This window comes from Pipistrellus kuhlii, unplaced genomic scaffold, assembly GCF_014108245.1.
Source record: "Pipistrellus kuhlii isolate mPipKuh1 unplaced genomic scaffold, mPipKuh1.p scaffold_m20_p_48, whole genome shotgun sequence".
In the NCBI taxonomy this organism is placed as follows: domain Eukaryota; kingdom Metazoa; phylum Chordata; class Mammalia; order Chiroptera; family Vespertilionidae; genus Pipistrellus; species Pipistrellus kuhlii.
Genome location: NW_023425549.1, coordinates 1,602,156 through 1,615,277, shown reverse-complemented (window position 1 = coordinate 1,615,277; position 13,122 = coordinate 1,602,156). Strand labels below are relative to the sequence as shown.

Sequence of the window (13,122 nt, the reverse complement as noted above, 5' to 3'; positions counted from 1 at the left end):
CGCTGAGCCAAACCGGTTTTGGCACCATCTCACATTTATAATACAGCACCTAGATCCCTAAACCATCCTCACCCTAACAAGGCCAATTCCATCCCCAGTCTCCTAAGGCCAAGGTTTGAGGGAGTCCCAGGGCTTAGATAGAACTGGGAGAGCCAGCAGGCTTCCCCGGCTAGCCCAAAGCCCGATGGCCTGAGCCCAGCTGTCTCCTGTCCATCTCCCAACAGGACAGGCCCAGAATAGCAAGGTCATAAGCATGGGTAGGGCCACGAGATGGGGGCAGAGGCTGAGGGGCGTGGAAAAAAAAAGGGAGAGGCAGAATAAGAGGCAGTGCTGGAGGGAGGTGGGGAGGGGAGAGGGCCATGGCTGGTGTGCTCAGTGGTTAGTGTTGGCCTTCTCATGGAAAGGTCTTGGGCTCGATTCCCCATCAAGGGCATGTACCTGGGATGCAGGTTTAATTCCCAGCCCCAGTTGGGGCATGTGGGAGAGGCAACCAATGTCTCTCTCACATCAATGTTTCTCTCTCCCCCTCCCTTCCACTCTCTAAAAATCAATGTGAGGTAAGGATTAACAACAAAGGTGAGTCTTCAGGATCTGGTCCCTCCTTGTTGGCACCCGCCACCCGCAGCGCTGGGCGGCCCAGGGGGCCTTCCACTGGAGAACACAGCGCAGCCCCCAGAGCAGAGCCGGGGCTGGAGGACTTGGACGGGAGTGGGAGGGCCTCAGGGAGGGCAGGAGACGTTGCAAACTCAATACAGGGCAGCACGTCATGTGAGTGGTCCGCGGGGATGGTGATGCGGAAGGTGGACCAACCGCATGAGGCTGGATCATCTGATTTTCACGAAAAGCCAATAATCTGAACTTTTATGTCAAGTTTCAATGGAAACATTATCCAGGTCAAGCGATGTCAGCAGCTCCCGCCTGTTTTGTGGATGGGTGAGGAGGTACATGGACCCCTCCACTGAGGCCGGAGCGGAGTCTGACGGAAGGGACAGCAAACGAGGCAAAGCCAGTGCTCTCTGCCATCTACCCTCCACCTCCCAGCCTGGCCGCGGCCCCTCTGCAGCCACAGCCCCACGCCGTCCCAGGCGCACGGCCTCTGCCAGCTTTCTCCGAGGCAGGAGGGGTCCTTGGAGATCGCCGATCCTGCTGCTCACTGTCCTGTCCCGTTAAGAGAACTTGCCCGGAGACCCCGAGAAGCGCGGTTTGGCTCTGCACTCACTGCACATCACACAGGACAATCCCGAGAAGCAATGGACAGAACGTGCGGGACTAGGGAGCAGCAGGGACTTCATGTGACCAGCCCTCTGGCTGCTCCGCTCTGGGGCCACAACACGAGGGGGCTACCTTCCTGACCCGTCCATCCCAGCCCCACTGCAAACACCGCCACAGTCACCACGCGAACTGAGATAAACCCCTTTATTTATTTATGCTTCTCCATTTTGTTTAAAACAACAACAACAACCACCTTAGTATTAACTGACAGCCCTTCCCCCTCACCCCTCCTTGGGCTGGGGGTAGACAATGGGGAAATGGCCCCCAGGGGCGGGGCTGGCAGAGAGCCCCTCGGAGAGGTAATGGGGCCCCAACCCCCTCCCCAGGGGACCCGCACCTGTAGTGTATGAACTGGGGAGTGAGCGGGACTCTTGGCCGAACCTCTTCTTGTACCAACATATATGCCCTTGGCCCTCAAGGGTCAGGACGCATATGGGGAGGGGACGCCTTCCGCTCCTCTAGGTGCCTGCTCAGCCCGTCTCAGGAACTGAGGGCTGAGGACCAGAAAGCGGAGAAAGGGTGGGGGTAGGGTGTCACACATAGGAGTACTGGTTATTAATGGCTCTGGGGTGGCCCCCCTCTTCTCCATCGCCCCCTAGTGGTAACTGCTGGAGCTGCACCATCGGCGTTGCTTCAGGGACCCCACCAGATCCAGGGCCTCCCTGGACCTCCATGTCTGGTGTCATGGCCGCTTCCAATTCAACCACGGGGACCAGCTCAACCGCGGGGACCAGATCTTCCTGGATCCCTCCACTGCCCACTTTCTCTTTCTCTTGCCTCTCTTTGGCTGCTGTGGCTGTTGCTGCTGCCACTTCTGACATCCCCGACGCCTCTTCTGCCCCAGGATGTGGGGGATCTGTCCACGAGGGGGGCTCAGGGGGTGGGGGTGGGCCGTGGGCCGTGTTCGGTTCTGCATAGGAATGGAAAGAAGACAGACTAATTGTGGAGGGAGGCGAGCTCTTGCAGCAGCCTCCCCCTCACTATCCCCCCCAGGAGCCATGTGCTATCTCCCCACATCCCATCTTCTGAGCACCCCCTCCATGAGAGATGGATCATGGCGGAGGTGAGAGGAGGACCACACTTACACACAGTCACTCGCTCCGAAGGGCATGAGGGTGGAGGAGGCATCGGGGTAGCATCGGTCTCCCTCGCACACCCCTGCATGGCTCCCGGCCTGCTCTCGGCCTGGGGGGAGGGGCAACGTGGGGACAGATGGGACGTGGGGGCGGGGAAAAGGGAGAGATCAGACAGGGACATCCAACATTAAGGGAAGAGGGAGGGGGATCAAACAGCATTCCCCAGAAGGGCAGGCTCAAGGCAAGGAGATGAGGAAGGGCAAGACAGGGGGGTGTAACTAGGAGACAGACAAATGATGGAACAGAGGAGTCTGATGGAATGGGAATGCACCAACCCACTCTCCACTTCCTCCCTACCTCCTCGGCATACTTTTTTCCCTTTGAAACCCAACGCACAGCCCCTTCTCTCCGCACAGCCCCTTCTCTCCGTCCCCCCAACAAAGCCTCTCCTCTTCACATGCCCCGCCCACCTTTCTGGCACACACACCTCACTTCTTGGGTGCACGGGCACCTCCTCCCCTGCAGACCTGCTCTGCTCACCCTGCTGCCGCTGGGAGGACACAACATAGCTGCCAAGGACAACGTCGCTGGGGCCTCCAGACTCCAGAGGGATGGGGTGCACCCGGAAATGCTTGAGCATATCAAAAATGGACTGGAACCACAGGTGCTGGACCCGGCACTGACCCTCCTCATTCAGCGACAGGCGCAGGTGCTGAGGGCAGGAGGAGCGAGGTGAGGCAGGGGCCCGAACAATTTCCCGATGGCCACGGTCCCCACTCCGCCCGCCAGCTCCCTGCGGAGCACGGCCTTTCCTCGGTCACTCACCTTGGCCTTGCCCTGGAAGTTGAAAGTGAGGACGTATTCGCCCCGCCTCGTCTCACTCTGACGTACCAGGAAAACACCATGGGAGTCGGTGCCTCCGGCCAGTACTAACTGGGCAGCCTTGAGTCGAGAGAGCATCCCGTGGAACCAAGGATACCCTGAGAGGGGCTGCTCCCCCTCACCTCCCTCCGACTCCCCCTGGAACAGGAATGACCCTTCAGGAAGGAGAGAGGGAGGGAAACCTGGGTGTCAAGGAAGCCTCCCCCATCCTGGGAGAAAAGCCTGGCTTCCCCTTCCGGGGTCACTTCCCGCCCCCGGGGCCGCGCCCTCCGGCTCCCAGGACGGGGTTCAGGAGGTGGGCAACCACGCCTGCAGACACACACTCACACTCTGGTACCTGTGGCTGTTTCTGGAGTGTCCAGGGACGGGTAGGGGGTGGGGAGGGGATGACTTGTTCCCGCCGGGGGTTCCTCTTCAATGGGGATGCGGGGTGGCAACTCTGGGGGAAGCAGTTCCATGGAGTCAAAATGGGAGGCAGCAATGGAGGCGGAGCTGGGGGAGATGGACGCTGAAGGGCGGTCTGAAAGGCCCCCATATGCCCCTGGAAAAAAACAGGAAGGCAAAGTTGACAACTGGAGAAGCTCATTATTATTATTTTTTTAAACATACTTTTATTGATTTCAGAAGAGGAAGAGACAGGTAGAAACATTCTGTATAATAAAAGGCTAATAGCCGTAAACGCTTTGGCTCAATGGATAGAGCGTCGGTCTGCTGACTGAAGCAGGTCAAGTGCATGTACCTTGGTGGCGGGCACATCCCTGGTGGGGGATGTGCAGGAAGCAGCTGATCAATGTTTCTAACTCTCTATCCCTCTCCCTTCCTCTCTGTAAAAAGTCAATAAAATATATTTTTTAATAATGGCTAATATGCAAATTGTCCCTTCGACTGGGAGTTTGACCAGGGGACGGGGCCAGCCAACTGCCTGAAGCCCCTCCCCTCCCACCTGGCTGATCAGGGCCGGCCAGACCCCACCTGTGCATGAATTTGTGCACTGGGCCACAGTCAATAATGAGAGATAATCACTGACCAGCTTCCTTCTGCACACCCCCTACTGGGGATTGAGCCAGCAACCCAGGCTTGTGCCCTTGCCCCGAATCTAACTTGGGACCCTTCAGTCCGCAGGGTCTGAACACTCTATCCATTCAGCCAAACCAGCTAGGACTGGAGAAACTGCTCTTTGACAGGTGTGGTTTGCCTGGGCCACCTCCACTAGCCCGCCCTGGACTGGCAGGGTCAGCTGGCTGAAATGCTGGATCCTGCTCCAGGGAGGGACCCGGATATTTTCCCATCAATGGCTAACTTAGGCTGCACACACTGCTCAGGGATTAGGTACTGAAGGAAGGTCCTAGAATCCAAAAGTGCTTCTACCTCTCTTATTGCTGTTAATCCTCACTGAGGATATCTCTTCATGGATTTTTATTTTTTTAATCTTCACCCTAGGATATTTTTTCCATTAATTTCTAGAGAGAGTGGAAGGGAGGGAGATGGGAAGGAGAGAAGAAGGGAGAGGGGGAGAAAGGGAGAGAGAGAAACATCAACATGAGAGAGGCATTGATCGGTTGCCTCCAGCATGTGCCCAACCGAGGCTGGGAAACCTGCAACCGAGGTACCTGCCCTGGACCAGGACTCAGACCTGAGACCCTTCGGTCCCAGGCCAACCCGCTAACCACTGAGCCAAACAGGCGAGGGCTCCACTGATTTTTAGAAAGTGGAAGGGAAGGAGGAAAGGGGAGAAAGAAACATCAACGTGAGAGACACATCGATTGGCTGCCTCCTGCACCTGCCCAGACCTAGACAGAGGACCAAACAACCTGCAATTCAGGTGTGTGTTCTTAACTGGAAACCGAAACCCAACCCACTGGTGTGAGGGCTGATGCTGTCACCACTGTCACACTGGCCATGGGGCCTCCCTCCATCTTTTGAATTGCTAGTAGAAATGGAGACAAATATTTTTGCATTAAAAATGGGTCCCCACCCTAGCTGGTCTGGCTAAGTAGGTAAGAGTGTCAGCTTGCAGACTGAAGGATCTCGGTTCGATTCCAGTCAAGGGCGCGTACCTTGGTTGCGGGCTCAACCCCTGGCCCTGGTCAGGGCGCGCGTGGGAGGCTACCAATTGATGTGTATCTTTCACATCGACGTTTCTGTCTCTTCCCTTCCCTTCCACTCCCTCTAAAATCAATGGGAACATGTCCTCAGGTGAGAATTAATAGAACAAACAAACAAAATTTTTAAAGGGGGTCTCAACTTGACCAGCCAGTGTGGCTCAGTGGTTGAGCATCGACCCATGAACAAGGAGGTCATGGACAGCTTTCCATCAGGGCACCTGTCCAGGTGCACGCTCCAGCCCCAGTAGGGGGCATGCAGGAGACGGCCGATCAAGGATTCTCTCTCTCTCTCCCTTCCTCTCTCTGAAATCAATAAAAACATATTTTTTGAATGGAGGTCCTGCCCAGACCCTGGTAAAATAAAAAAAAAGGGAGGGGTCCTTTTTTTGATCAATAGGACAAAGCCTCCAGTTCTCAGAGGCATCAAAGATCCTCTTTCTATGCCCTAGCCGACTTGGCTCAGTGGATAGTGTTGGCCTATGGATCAAAGGGTCCCACGTTCGATTCTGGTCAGGGGCCCATGCCTGGGCTGGGGGCTCGGTCCAACATGCAGGAGGCATACAACGATTCCCTGTCATCATTGATGTTTCTGTCTCTCTCTCAAATCAATGAAAAAGTTTTTTTTCAAAAAATCCCCCTTCTATGCCGAAGCTGGTTTGGCTCAGTGGTAGAGCGTCGGTCTGCGGACTGAAAGGTCCCAGGTTCGATTCCGGTCAAGGGCATGTACATTGGTTGCGGGCACATCCCCGGTGGGGGGTGTGCAGGAGGCAGCTGGTCGATGCTTCTCTCTCATCGACGTTTCTAGCTCTCTATCTCTCTCCCTTCCTCCTCTCTGTGAAATATCAATAAAATATATTAAAAAATAAAAAAAACAAAAAATCCCCCTTCTAGCCCTGATCCTCTTCTCCTCTGAGCTCCCAAGGCACTTTCTTCCTGCTCGCGCTGCTCAGAGAACACCAAGCACAGACTCTCCGTTTTAAAGTCCTGCTTTTTAGATGTCTTGTCTGCTCAGCTAGACTGTGAGCCCCTGGAGGGCAAGGAGCTAATTTCAGGCATGTCTGCATCCCCCATCTTGCCCGAGCCTGGCACAGAGCCAGGTGGGTACTAGGGCATTCCCGAATGTCTGCTGAGTGGCAGGCGGGAATGCTGTCCACAGTCACCGCTCGGATGAGGATGTGTGCAGCTGGCAGAGCCCATCTTTGGTAGTGACTCTCAGGTGACATTGGGAAAGCCATCTCTCCTCCTTGGTGTTAGCTGCCTGAGAACCGAGGGGATTAGAACTGATGGCTAGTAAGGTCTGTTCTAGCTTTAAGATTCTATCATCCGTTTTACTCACCGCACACAGCCCGCAGTTATATGCTAGGCACTGGGACACTGAAGCTCAGAATGGCGGTCACGAGGAAAGGGTGTAGTGGAGTCTAGAAAGGTGAGCGGGATCAGGGAGATTTAGTCTCTGTGCCTGTGTGTGTGGGTGAGGGTATGGATGTGCTCAGTCAGGTAAGAAGTACCGGCAAAACAAAACGTGTCGTTGACACGTGCATAGAGACACAGAGTAAGAGCAAGACAAAGTGTGTTCTGGAAGCCTGGAGTCGAGAACTATATCTGCAGCCAGAGTGTTGTCTGCACCAGGCTTAAGGGAAAGGTGAAAGGCTGGACAGGGAAGGCGGCGAGGGGTTTCCCTGGAGCTTGTGTGAGTGGTGATGCTGACGGTCCTATCTGTGGCTCAGCATGTTCCGGGACAAAAGACAAACACTGGAGGGTGGGGTGGGCAGCTGAGGGCAGGAAGGCTCACGCTCGAAGGCTGCCTTACCCTGTGACAGGCGGTCGTTGCTCTCGCTGGGGCCCAGCAGCAGGTCCTGGCTGGGCAGACTCTCCGAGTGGTGCAGGCAGGGCGGCTCCAGGCTGTCTGCGTTCTCTCTCGTCAGAAACGAGGTCGCAGGGGCCAGCGGGAGGGTCATGGGGTGGGGACTGGTAGCAGGGCAAGGCCTGCAGGGACAGGGAAATGGTGCTGGCGGGAATGTCGCCAGGGGAGAGCCAGGCTGTCCCGCCCCAGCCCCGGCTTCCTCAGTGCAGAAGTGAGGGTCCTCACCCCGGGCTCAGGCATTCTTGGATGTCAGACACCCAGGCCTTCACGTGTGGAGCGTCCGCTGTCTCCAGGATGTACTCGGAGGAGCCTTCCACCTACGGGACAAGAGGCGGTCCAATTGCCAGTTCCCAAGGCCTTCAGGCACCCCCGCTGAGAACAGAACTTCCTGCCTCTCTCCCCGGCCCCCAGAGGAGCTGTAGCTTCAGGGACCTGCGCTCAGGGAGCCTGACGTGCATGCACCTCCTCCCACCAGCGCCCTGGCTCTCCTGTACTGAATGCTTTCTTCCCGACATGAGTGCTCCTGGGGCGGGGGGCTCCCGGCTCCCACCTTAACCACAAACGTGTTCTCGCGATCCGGCATCTCCAGGGCGGTGGTTGCCCGCACGTCTGTGATGGTAGAGCAGGGGATGCTGAGCCGAGGCCGAGACGCCTAGGTTGGAAGAGAACAAGATCCAGAGCTTTGGTGGTAAAGACCATGTTCCCCTTCCCTCCATCTTTCCTTCTACAGCCTAGGGGATTGGACAGAAAGGAGTAACACTCCTCTTTCAGTCCTGCTCAGAGTCAGGAGCTAGCTTTAAAAAAACAAAGCCTGAGAAATATTCAAGGTGATAAGTAGTAAGAACCTACAGCCAAAAATAATCTACCCAGCAAAGCTATCACTCGGAATCGAAGGCCAGATAAAGAACTTCACTAATAAAAAAAAGCTAAAGGAGTTCATCACCACCAAACCAGAATTATATGAATTGCTGAAGGGGGTTCTTTCGGAAGAGAAAGTAAATAAAGATAAAAATTATAAACAACAAATACGTAACTATCAACAAGTGAATCTAAAAACCAAGGAAATTAAAAAAAAATCTGATGAACAATATTAACTGGTGAATATAATAGAATCAGAGGTATGGAAGGGGAGTGAACTGACGATTTTTGGGGAAGAGGGGAGAGGGGGATGTGGGAAGAGACTGAACATAAACTGTGCACCTATGGATGAGGACAATGGGGGTGGGGAAAGGGCAGAGGGTGGGGTGGGAACCTGGTGGAGGAGAGCAATGAAGGGGGGAAAGAAAGAGGAACATTTATAATAATATGAACAATAAGGATTTATTTAAAAAAAACATTCAATGAACAGTGCTGTTTTTTTAATCAGAAAAAAAACACCACAACAGCAACAAAGCCTGGCTGGTCTGGCTCAGTGGTCGAGCATCAACCTATGAACTAGGGTCACGGCTGGATTCCGGGTCGGGGCACACGCCCCGTCTGTGGGCTTGATCCCCACTAGGGGGCATGCAGGAGGCAGCTGATCAATGATTCTCATCATTGATGTTTCTACCTCCCTCTCCCTCTCTGGGATCGATAAAAATGCAAAAGACAAACAGAAAACAAAGGAAGCCAAGCTATGCGTGTGGGCTGTTACCTCTGGCAGCTCACGCACCCTCCCAGTCACCCTCCTCGGGGTCTCACCTTGGGAGGCACAAAGAACTCCAGGCGGCTTCCTCCTCCTCCGTCTCCTTCACTTCGAAGCAGCAAGCGACACTTCTGCCAGGGCGGCTGCCCTCCTGCCCCGGGGGCGGGCCCCGCGGCCCCCCCGCCTCGGCCCACGCCCACGCCCACGCCCGCCGGGTCGGGGGCTGCCTCCTCAGCCCCCATGTAACTCAGCAGCTCTTCCCTCTGCACCACCCCCGCTCCATCCTTCAAGGCCCCTCCGCCCCGACTGAGCCGCAGCCTCTCGAAACGGTGAGTCCACCTGTCCCCGGGGGACGTCCCGTCACTAGCCAGTCCCCTGCCCACGGCCCCAGCCCCACCGGAGGAGTTGGAGTTGCTGTTGCCCCCTAGCACTGGGGGCCCCGAGGCGGCGTCCGGGGGCCCCGCGGGGGAGGGGGGGTCCGCGGCGCCCCGCCACTGCAGGATGCCCCGGACTGAGCCTCGCACGGAGCGGCCCACTGAACGGAGGGAGAAGCGTTTCTTCAGCTTCGGCTTCGACGAGGAGGAGGACGTAGAAGAGGAAGAGACCGAGGAAGGGAGGGGGCCGGCCAGGTCCTCGGACGATCGAGAAGGGCCCAGCGCAGCCAGAGGCCCGCCCGCCCTGCAGCTCTCAAGGGACAGGTCGTGTGGCGGGCTCTCCACACCGGGACTCAGAGGAGCCGGGACGGGTGGCGAGAGAGAACCGGAGGCCCGGGCCACCTCGGCTTCAAAATGCTGCAGGAAGAGCTCAGCAAAACGGCGGGAGAAGGCGGCCTCGGCCCCGGGGCCTGCATACTGGGGGTGGGAGGCCAGGTACAGGCGGAAACGGCGGGCAAAATCCAGGGCAGCGGCCCGGGCATGGGACTCACAGAACTCCCGCCAGCTAGGGGGAGGGGGCGGTGGCAAGGGAGGAGGAGAGGGGAAGGCCCCGTCCTCCAGGGAAGGGGCACCATTCATGACGGTCCCCAGGAGGTGGCGAGGGGGAGCCTGCGGGGAGGGGCTGCAAAGAGGGAAGCGGCCAGAAGACACGGGGTGAGCGGCAGCAGCTGCAGAAGAAAGAGAGGCACATACACGGCGTCACTGCTGAGGTGGGACTGCGGGCAGAGTCCCACCCGAGCCAGACGCCCTATTCTGGCCCACACCCATCGGAGAGCAAAGGGGAAGAACATCGCCTGCTTCCCTGCCCTTCCCAGGACCCTCGCATCCCACCAGCCCAGTCGACCGGCTCCCCAATGCCTAGCAGCGCCCACCCTGTTGCCTTCCCAACCCACTTTCCAGGCTTCGGTTCCAGGAGTGATAAAGAGCCGTGGAGCACCTTCCTCTAAAAAGCATCTCCCTGCTCTAAGACTGACCCTTGGAGCTTTATCTAGGCTTCGCAGCTGCCGTTCTTACCTTCCCTGTGGGAGATTCTAATCACCTCTATGACAGGTGAGGAGACTGAGGCTCCAGAGCTTCAGGGGCTCGCTGGGCCAGCCTCAGGCATGGCCGCCCCCTGCCCCGTGCTCAGAGGAGCTGGGCCTACAGAGCGCCCAGCCCCTGCCTCGCGTCGCCCGAGAGCCCGCTCTCAGGGAGGATGCTCATGGAGGACGGATGGAGGATGGGTTGGAACAGCAATGGTCTTGAAAGCTGACCCCCGGGCCTAGCACCCAAGCCCTGTGTGGAGAAGGCCTGGCATGGTCACAGCCCACTTCTGTGCCGCCCCTTCCGTCCGGAGCTCGGAGGCAGCAGCACCGGGTGAGCAAAGGCTACGAGGCTGGGTCAGGGCAAGTCTTTGCTGGCCACCAACGAAATAAAACGGGGAGTGGGGGGCCCCGGACGTTTCCCCTCCCCCTGCTCTCACTGGGGAGTGCGCCCTAAAGGCTGGCGAGTCTGCTGGCTAAGGCCATGGGCTATGGAGTCAGACGCCTATTGGCTGTGTAAGCTTGAACAAATGATGTGTCCTCTCTGAGCCTCAGCTCTGTATCTATCGGGAGAATTAAGTAGAATACACCAGTGCTTGGCACAAAGTAAGCGCAAAACGAACGACTACCATTACTGCTATCTTTATGGGTTCCAACCTTCTAAAAGAGAATTAGAGAAGGAAGAGATTTCCCGAGGCCTCACACCTAGCAAATGGCAGAGCTGGACACGGAATTTAGTGCTCCTCCCCCATATTATAGCGGACAATGGCACCAGGACTGCGGGGAAGGCAGCTTAGGAAGGTCTCCCCGAAACCTCAGACTCCTATTCAGACCCGCGGTCAGCACCCCCTCCCCGTCCTCCTCGGACTAGGCCCTACACGCTCAGATGCTCCGAGCACAGGGACCATCCCAAACCGACGCCAAGGAGCCAGGAGACGCCAGAGTCATGGAGCACAGGGGCCCGAGCCAAGAGGTGCGGACACAGAAGAGAAGCCGATCTCCAGGCACAGGCCCCTCCGCTCCAGGCCCACCCCGCCGTCCGCGCCACCGGCGGCCCCGGCGCCCTCAGGCCCGCGGACCCTGCGGCTCCCGAGCTGGTGACTCAGTTTCTCTCCTGTCACACAGGGCTCAGACCCATCTGCCCGGTGCACCTGCCTCTTGGCTCGGTTCTGATATTCCCCGAAGGGCGGGTGGCGGAGGGTGCAGGCTCCGCTCCCGGCGTGGACCTTCGGGACCGCTGCAACCCACCGGCCCGACCCGGCTCCCCGGACACCCTCTACCCACCCATCCCCTGGGGCCGCAGTCTCCTGGGGGCCACCCCGCCTCGGGCACTCCGCGCCGAGCGCCCCCCTGCCGCGGGGGCCCCCACGCCCGCTCCCACCCGGGGCTTCTCGGAGGCGCAGGCCGGGTCTCGGAGAGGAAAGGAGGACTTGGAGAGGGGGGTTCCGGTTCCGGTCCCACCTGCATCTCGGTCCCCGCGGTTAGCTTCGGCGGCGGCGGCAGCTCCCGCTCCCTGCCCCTCCCCCCACCCCGCGACGGCCTCCCAGCCCGGCTCTGCGCAGGCTCCGGGACCCCTTCCCGTCACCGGAGGAAGCGACCATAGAGAAGAGCGGGAGGGAAGGGCGCCTGCGCGCTCACTTCCGCCATCCCCCCCCCCACTCCGCTCCGCTCCGCCCTGGGGTCGGGGAGGGTGCGCTTCCGGAGGCCTCGGGCACGCCGGGGCCCCTGGGAGGGCTGCGTCCCGCTGAGGGAATTGGGGACCCAGGAGAGCAGTCAGCCTCGGGAGCCTCTCCAGGGGGCAGAGCCGCGAGGCCGGCTGGAGGCTAGAGGGGCCCCGGGCCGGCGAGCTGAGGCGGCTTCTCGGGGGGCCCGCGCGCGGCCGCCTAGAGCGCCTGGCCGGGCGGCATCCCCGGGAACTGGTCCCGGGAAGATCGGGGTGACCTTGGTAAGGCCCGGCGAGGAGGCGGGGCCTGAACTTGCGCCCTTGCCTTCTCTGAGGAAACGGACTAGAGGGTCCATCTCCGAGTTGGGAAGTAAAGGCAGGGCTCGGGGAGAGAACCAGAAGTAATGTCAGGAAATGAGGGAAGTGGGCCTTAATATTCCAACACCAACACCCCTTAACTGTTGACCAAGGGTTTCCCCTGGGAGATGTCAATTCCAAGGCAAAGCCTCCAACATTCCTCAAACAAAAACAGAAAAGAAAAACCACCTGCCAAGACCGGTTTGGCTCAGTGGATAGAGCCTTGCTTGGCCTGCGGACTGAAGGGCCCCCGGGTTCAATTCCGGTCAAGGGCATGTGCATTGGTTGTGCGCACATCCCCAGTGGGGGGTGTGCAGGAGGCGGCTGATCAATGTTTTTCTCTCATCGATGTTTCTAGCTCTCTATCCTCCCTTCCTCTCTGTAAAAAATAAATAAAATATATTTTAAAAAGAAAGAAAGAAAGAAAAACCACCTGGAAGTTCTGTTAGAAACCACGCACCAAAGACCAGGGGTGCAGGGGTTGTGGGAGTATAGAGTGTATGTGGGGAGGGACAAAAACATGAGAAACAGAGCCCCGTAACGCTGCTGTTGTCTTCTCTAATGACTACCATTGCTGAGTGGCCTTGGTGAGAATAATTTTAGGGAAGTGGTGGAGGCAGAAGCCAAATGGTAGAGGGTGAAGAACAAATGGAAGGTGAATAAGGGGGAGGAGGGACGTGGAGAACTGTCGCACAGTTCGACCAAAAAGGGAAGGAAAGAGATACTGTGGGTTGTAGTTTGAAAGGGAAGAAAAGGTTTGCCTGTCTATATCCCAAGGAAGACCTAATTATGCCAAAGTCCAAGGAGAAGGGAGCCAGTAGGA

At 57.8% G+C, this 13,122-nt stretch overlaps 1 protein-coding gene across 7 annotated transcripts; it reads right to left on the bottom strand.

Annotated features, from left to right (window-relative positions):
• Positions 1-1,407: 1,407 nt before the first annotated feature.
• On the bottom strand, positions 1,408-11,891 carry SH2B1 (SH2B adaptor protein 1). 7 transcript variants are annotated; one of them, XR_004983534.2, is made up of 11 exons: positions 11,741-11,891; positions 8,880-9,925; positions 7,750-7,851; positions 7,425-7,516; positions 7,146-7,321; positions 3,568-3,771; positions 3,174-3,385; positions 2,889-3,060; positions 2,358-2,457; positions 2,050-2,182; positions 1,738-1,766 (listed from the first exon to the last, which is right to left on the bottom strand). XR_004983534.2 is itself a non-coding variant. In XM_045572459.1 (10 exons), exons 2-10 carry the CDS (start codon positions 9,834-9,836, stop codon positions 1,694-1,696), a joined length of 2,121 nt encoding a protein of 706 aa, XP_045428415.1. In that variant the 5' UTR covers positions 9,837-9,925; positions 11,741-11,891; the 3' UTR covers positions 1,408-1,693. The 7 variants fall into 7 exon arrangements, 6 of the variants coding, with proteins under 6 accessions (XP_045428415.1, XP_045428416.1, XP_036268798.1 ...); XM_045572459.1 differs by lacking the exon at positions 2,358-2,457 and having other exon boundaries at positions 1,408-1,766; XM_045572460.1 differs by having other exon boundaries at positions 1,738-2,182; positions 2,836-3,060.
• Positions 11,892-13,122: the final 1,231 nt, after the last annotated feature.

Coding starts and splice junctions, on each gene's coding strand:
- SH2B1 (XM_045572458.1), bottom strand. Junction 7,517..7,749: donor AGAACACGTTTGTGGTTAAG/GTGGGAGCCGGG, acceptor CTTGTCCCGTAG/GTGGAAGGCTCCTCCGAGTA. Junction 7,322..7,424: donor CAAGAATGCCTGAGCCCGGG/GTGAGGACCCTC, acceptor CTGTCCCTGCAG/GCCTTGCCCTGCTACCAGTC.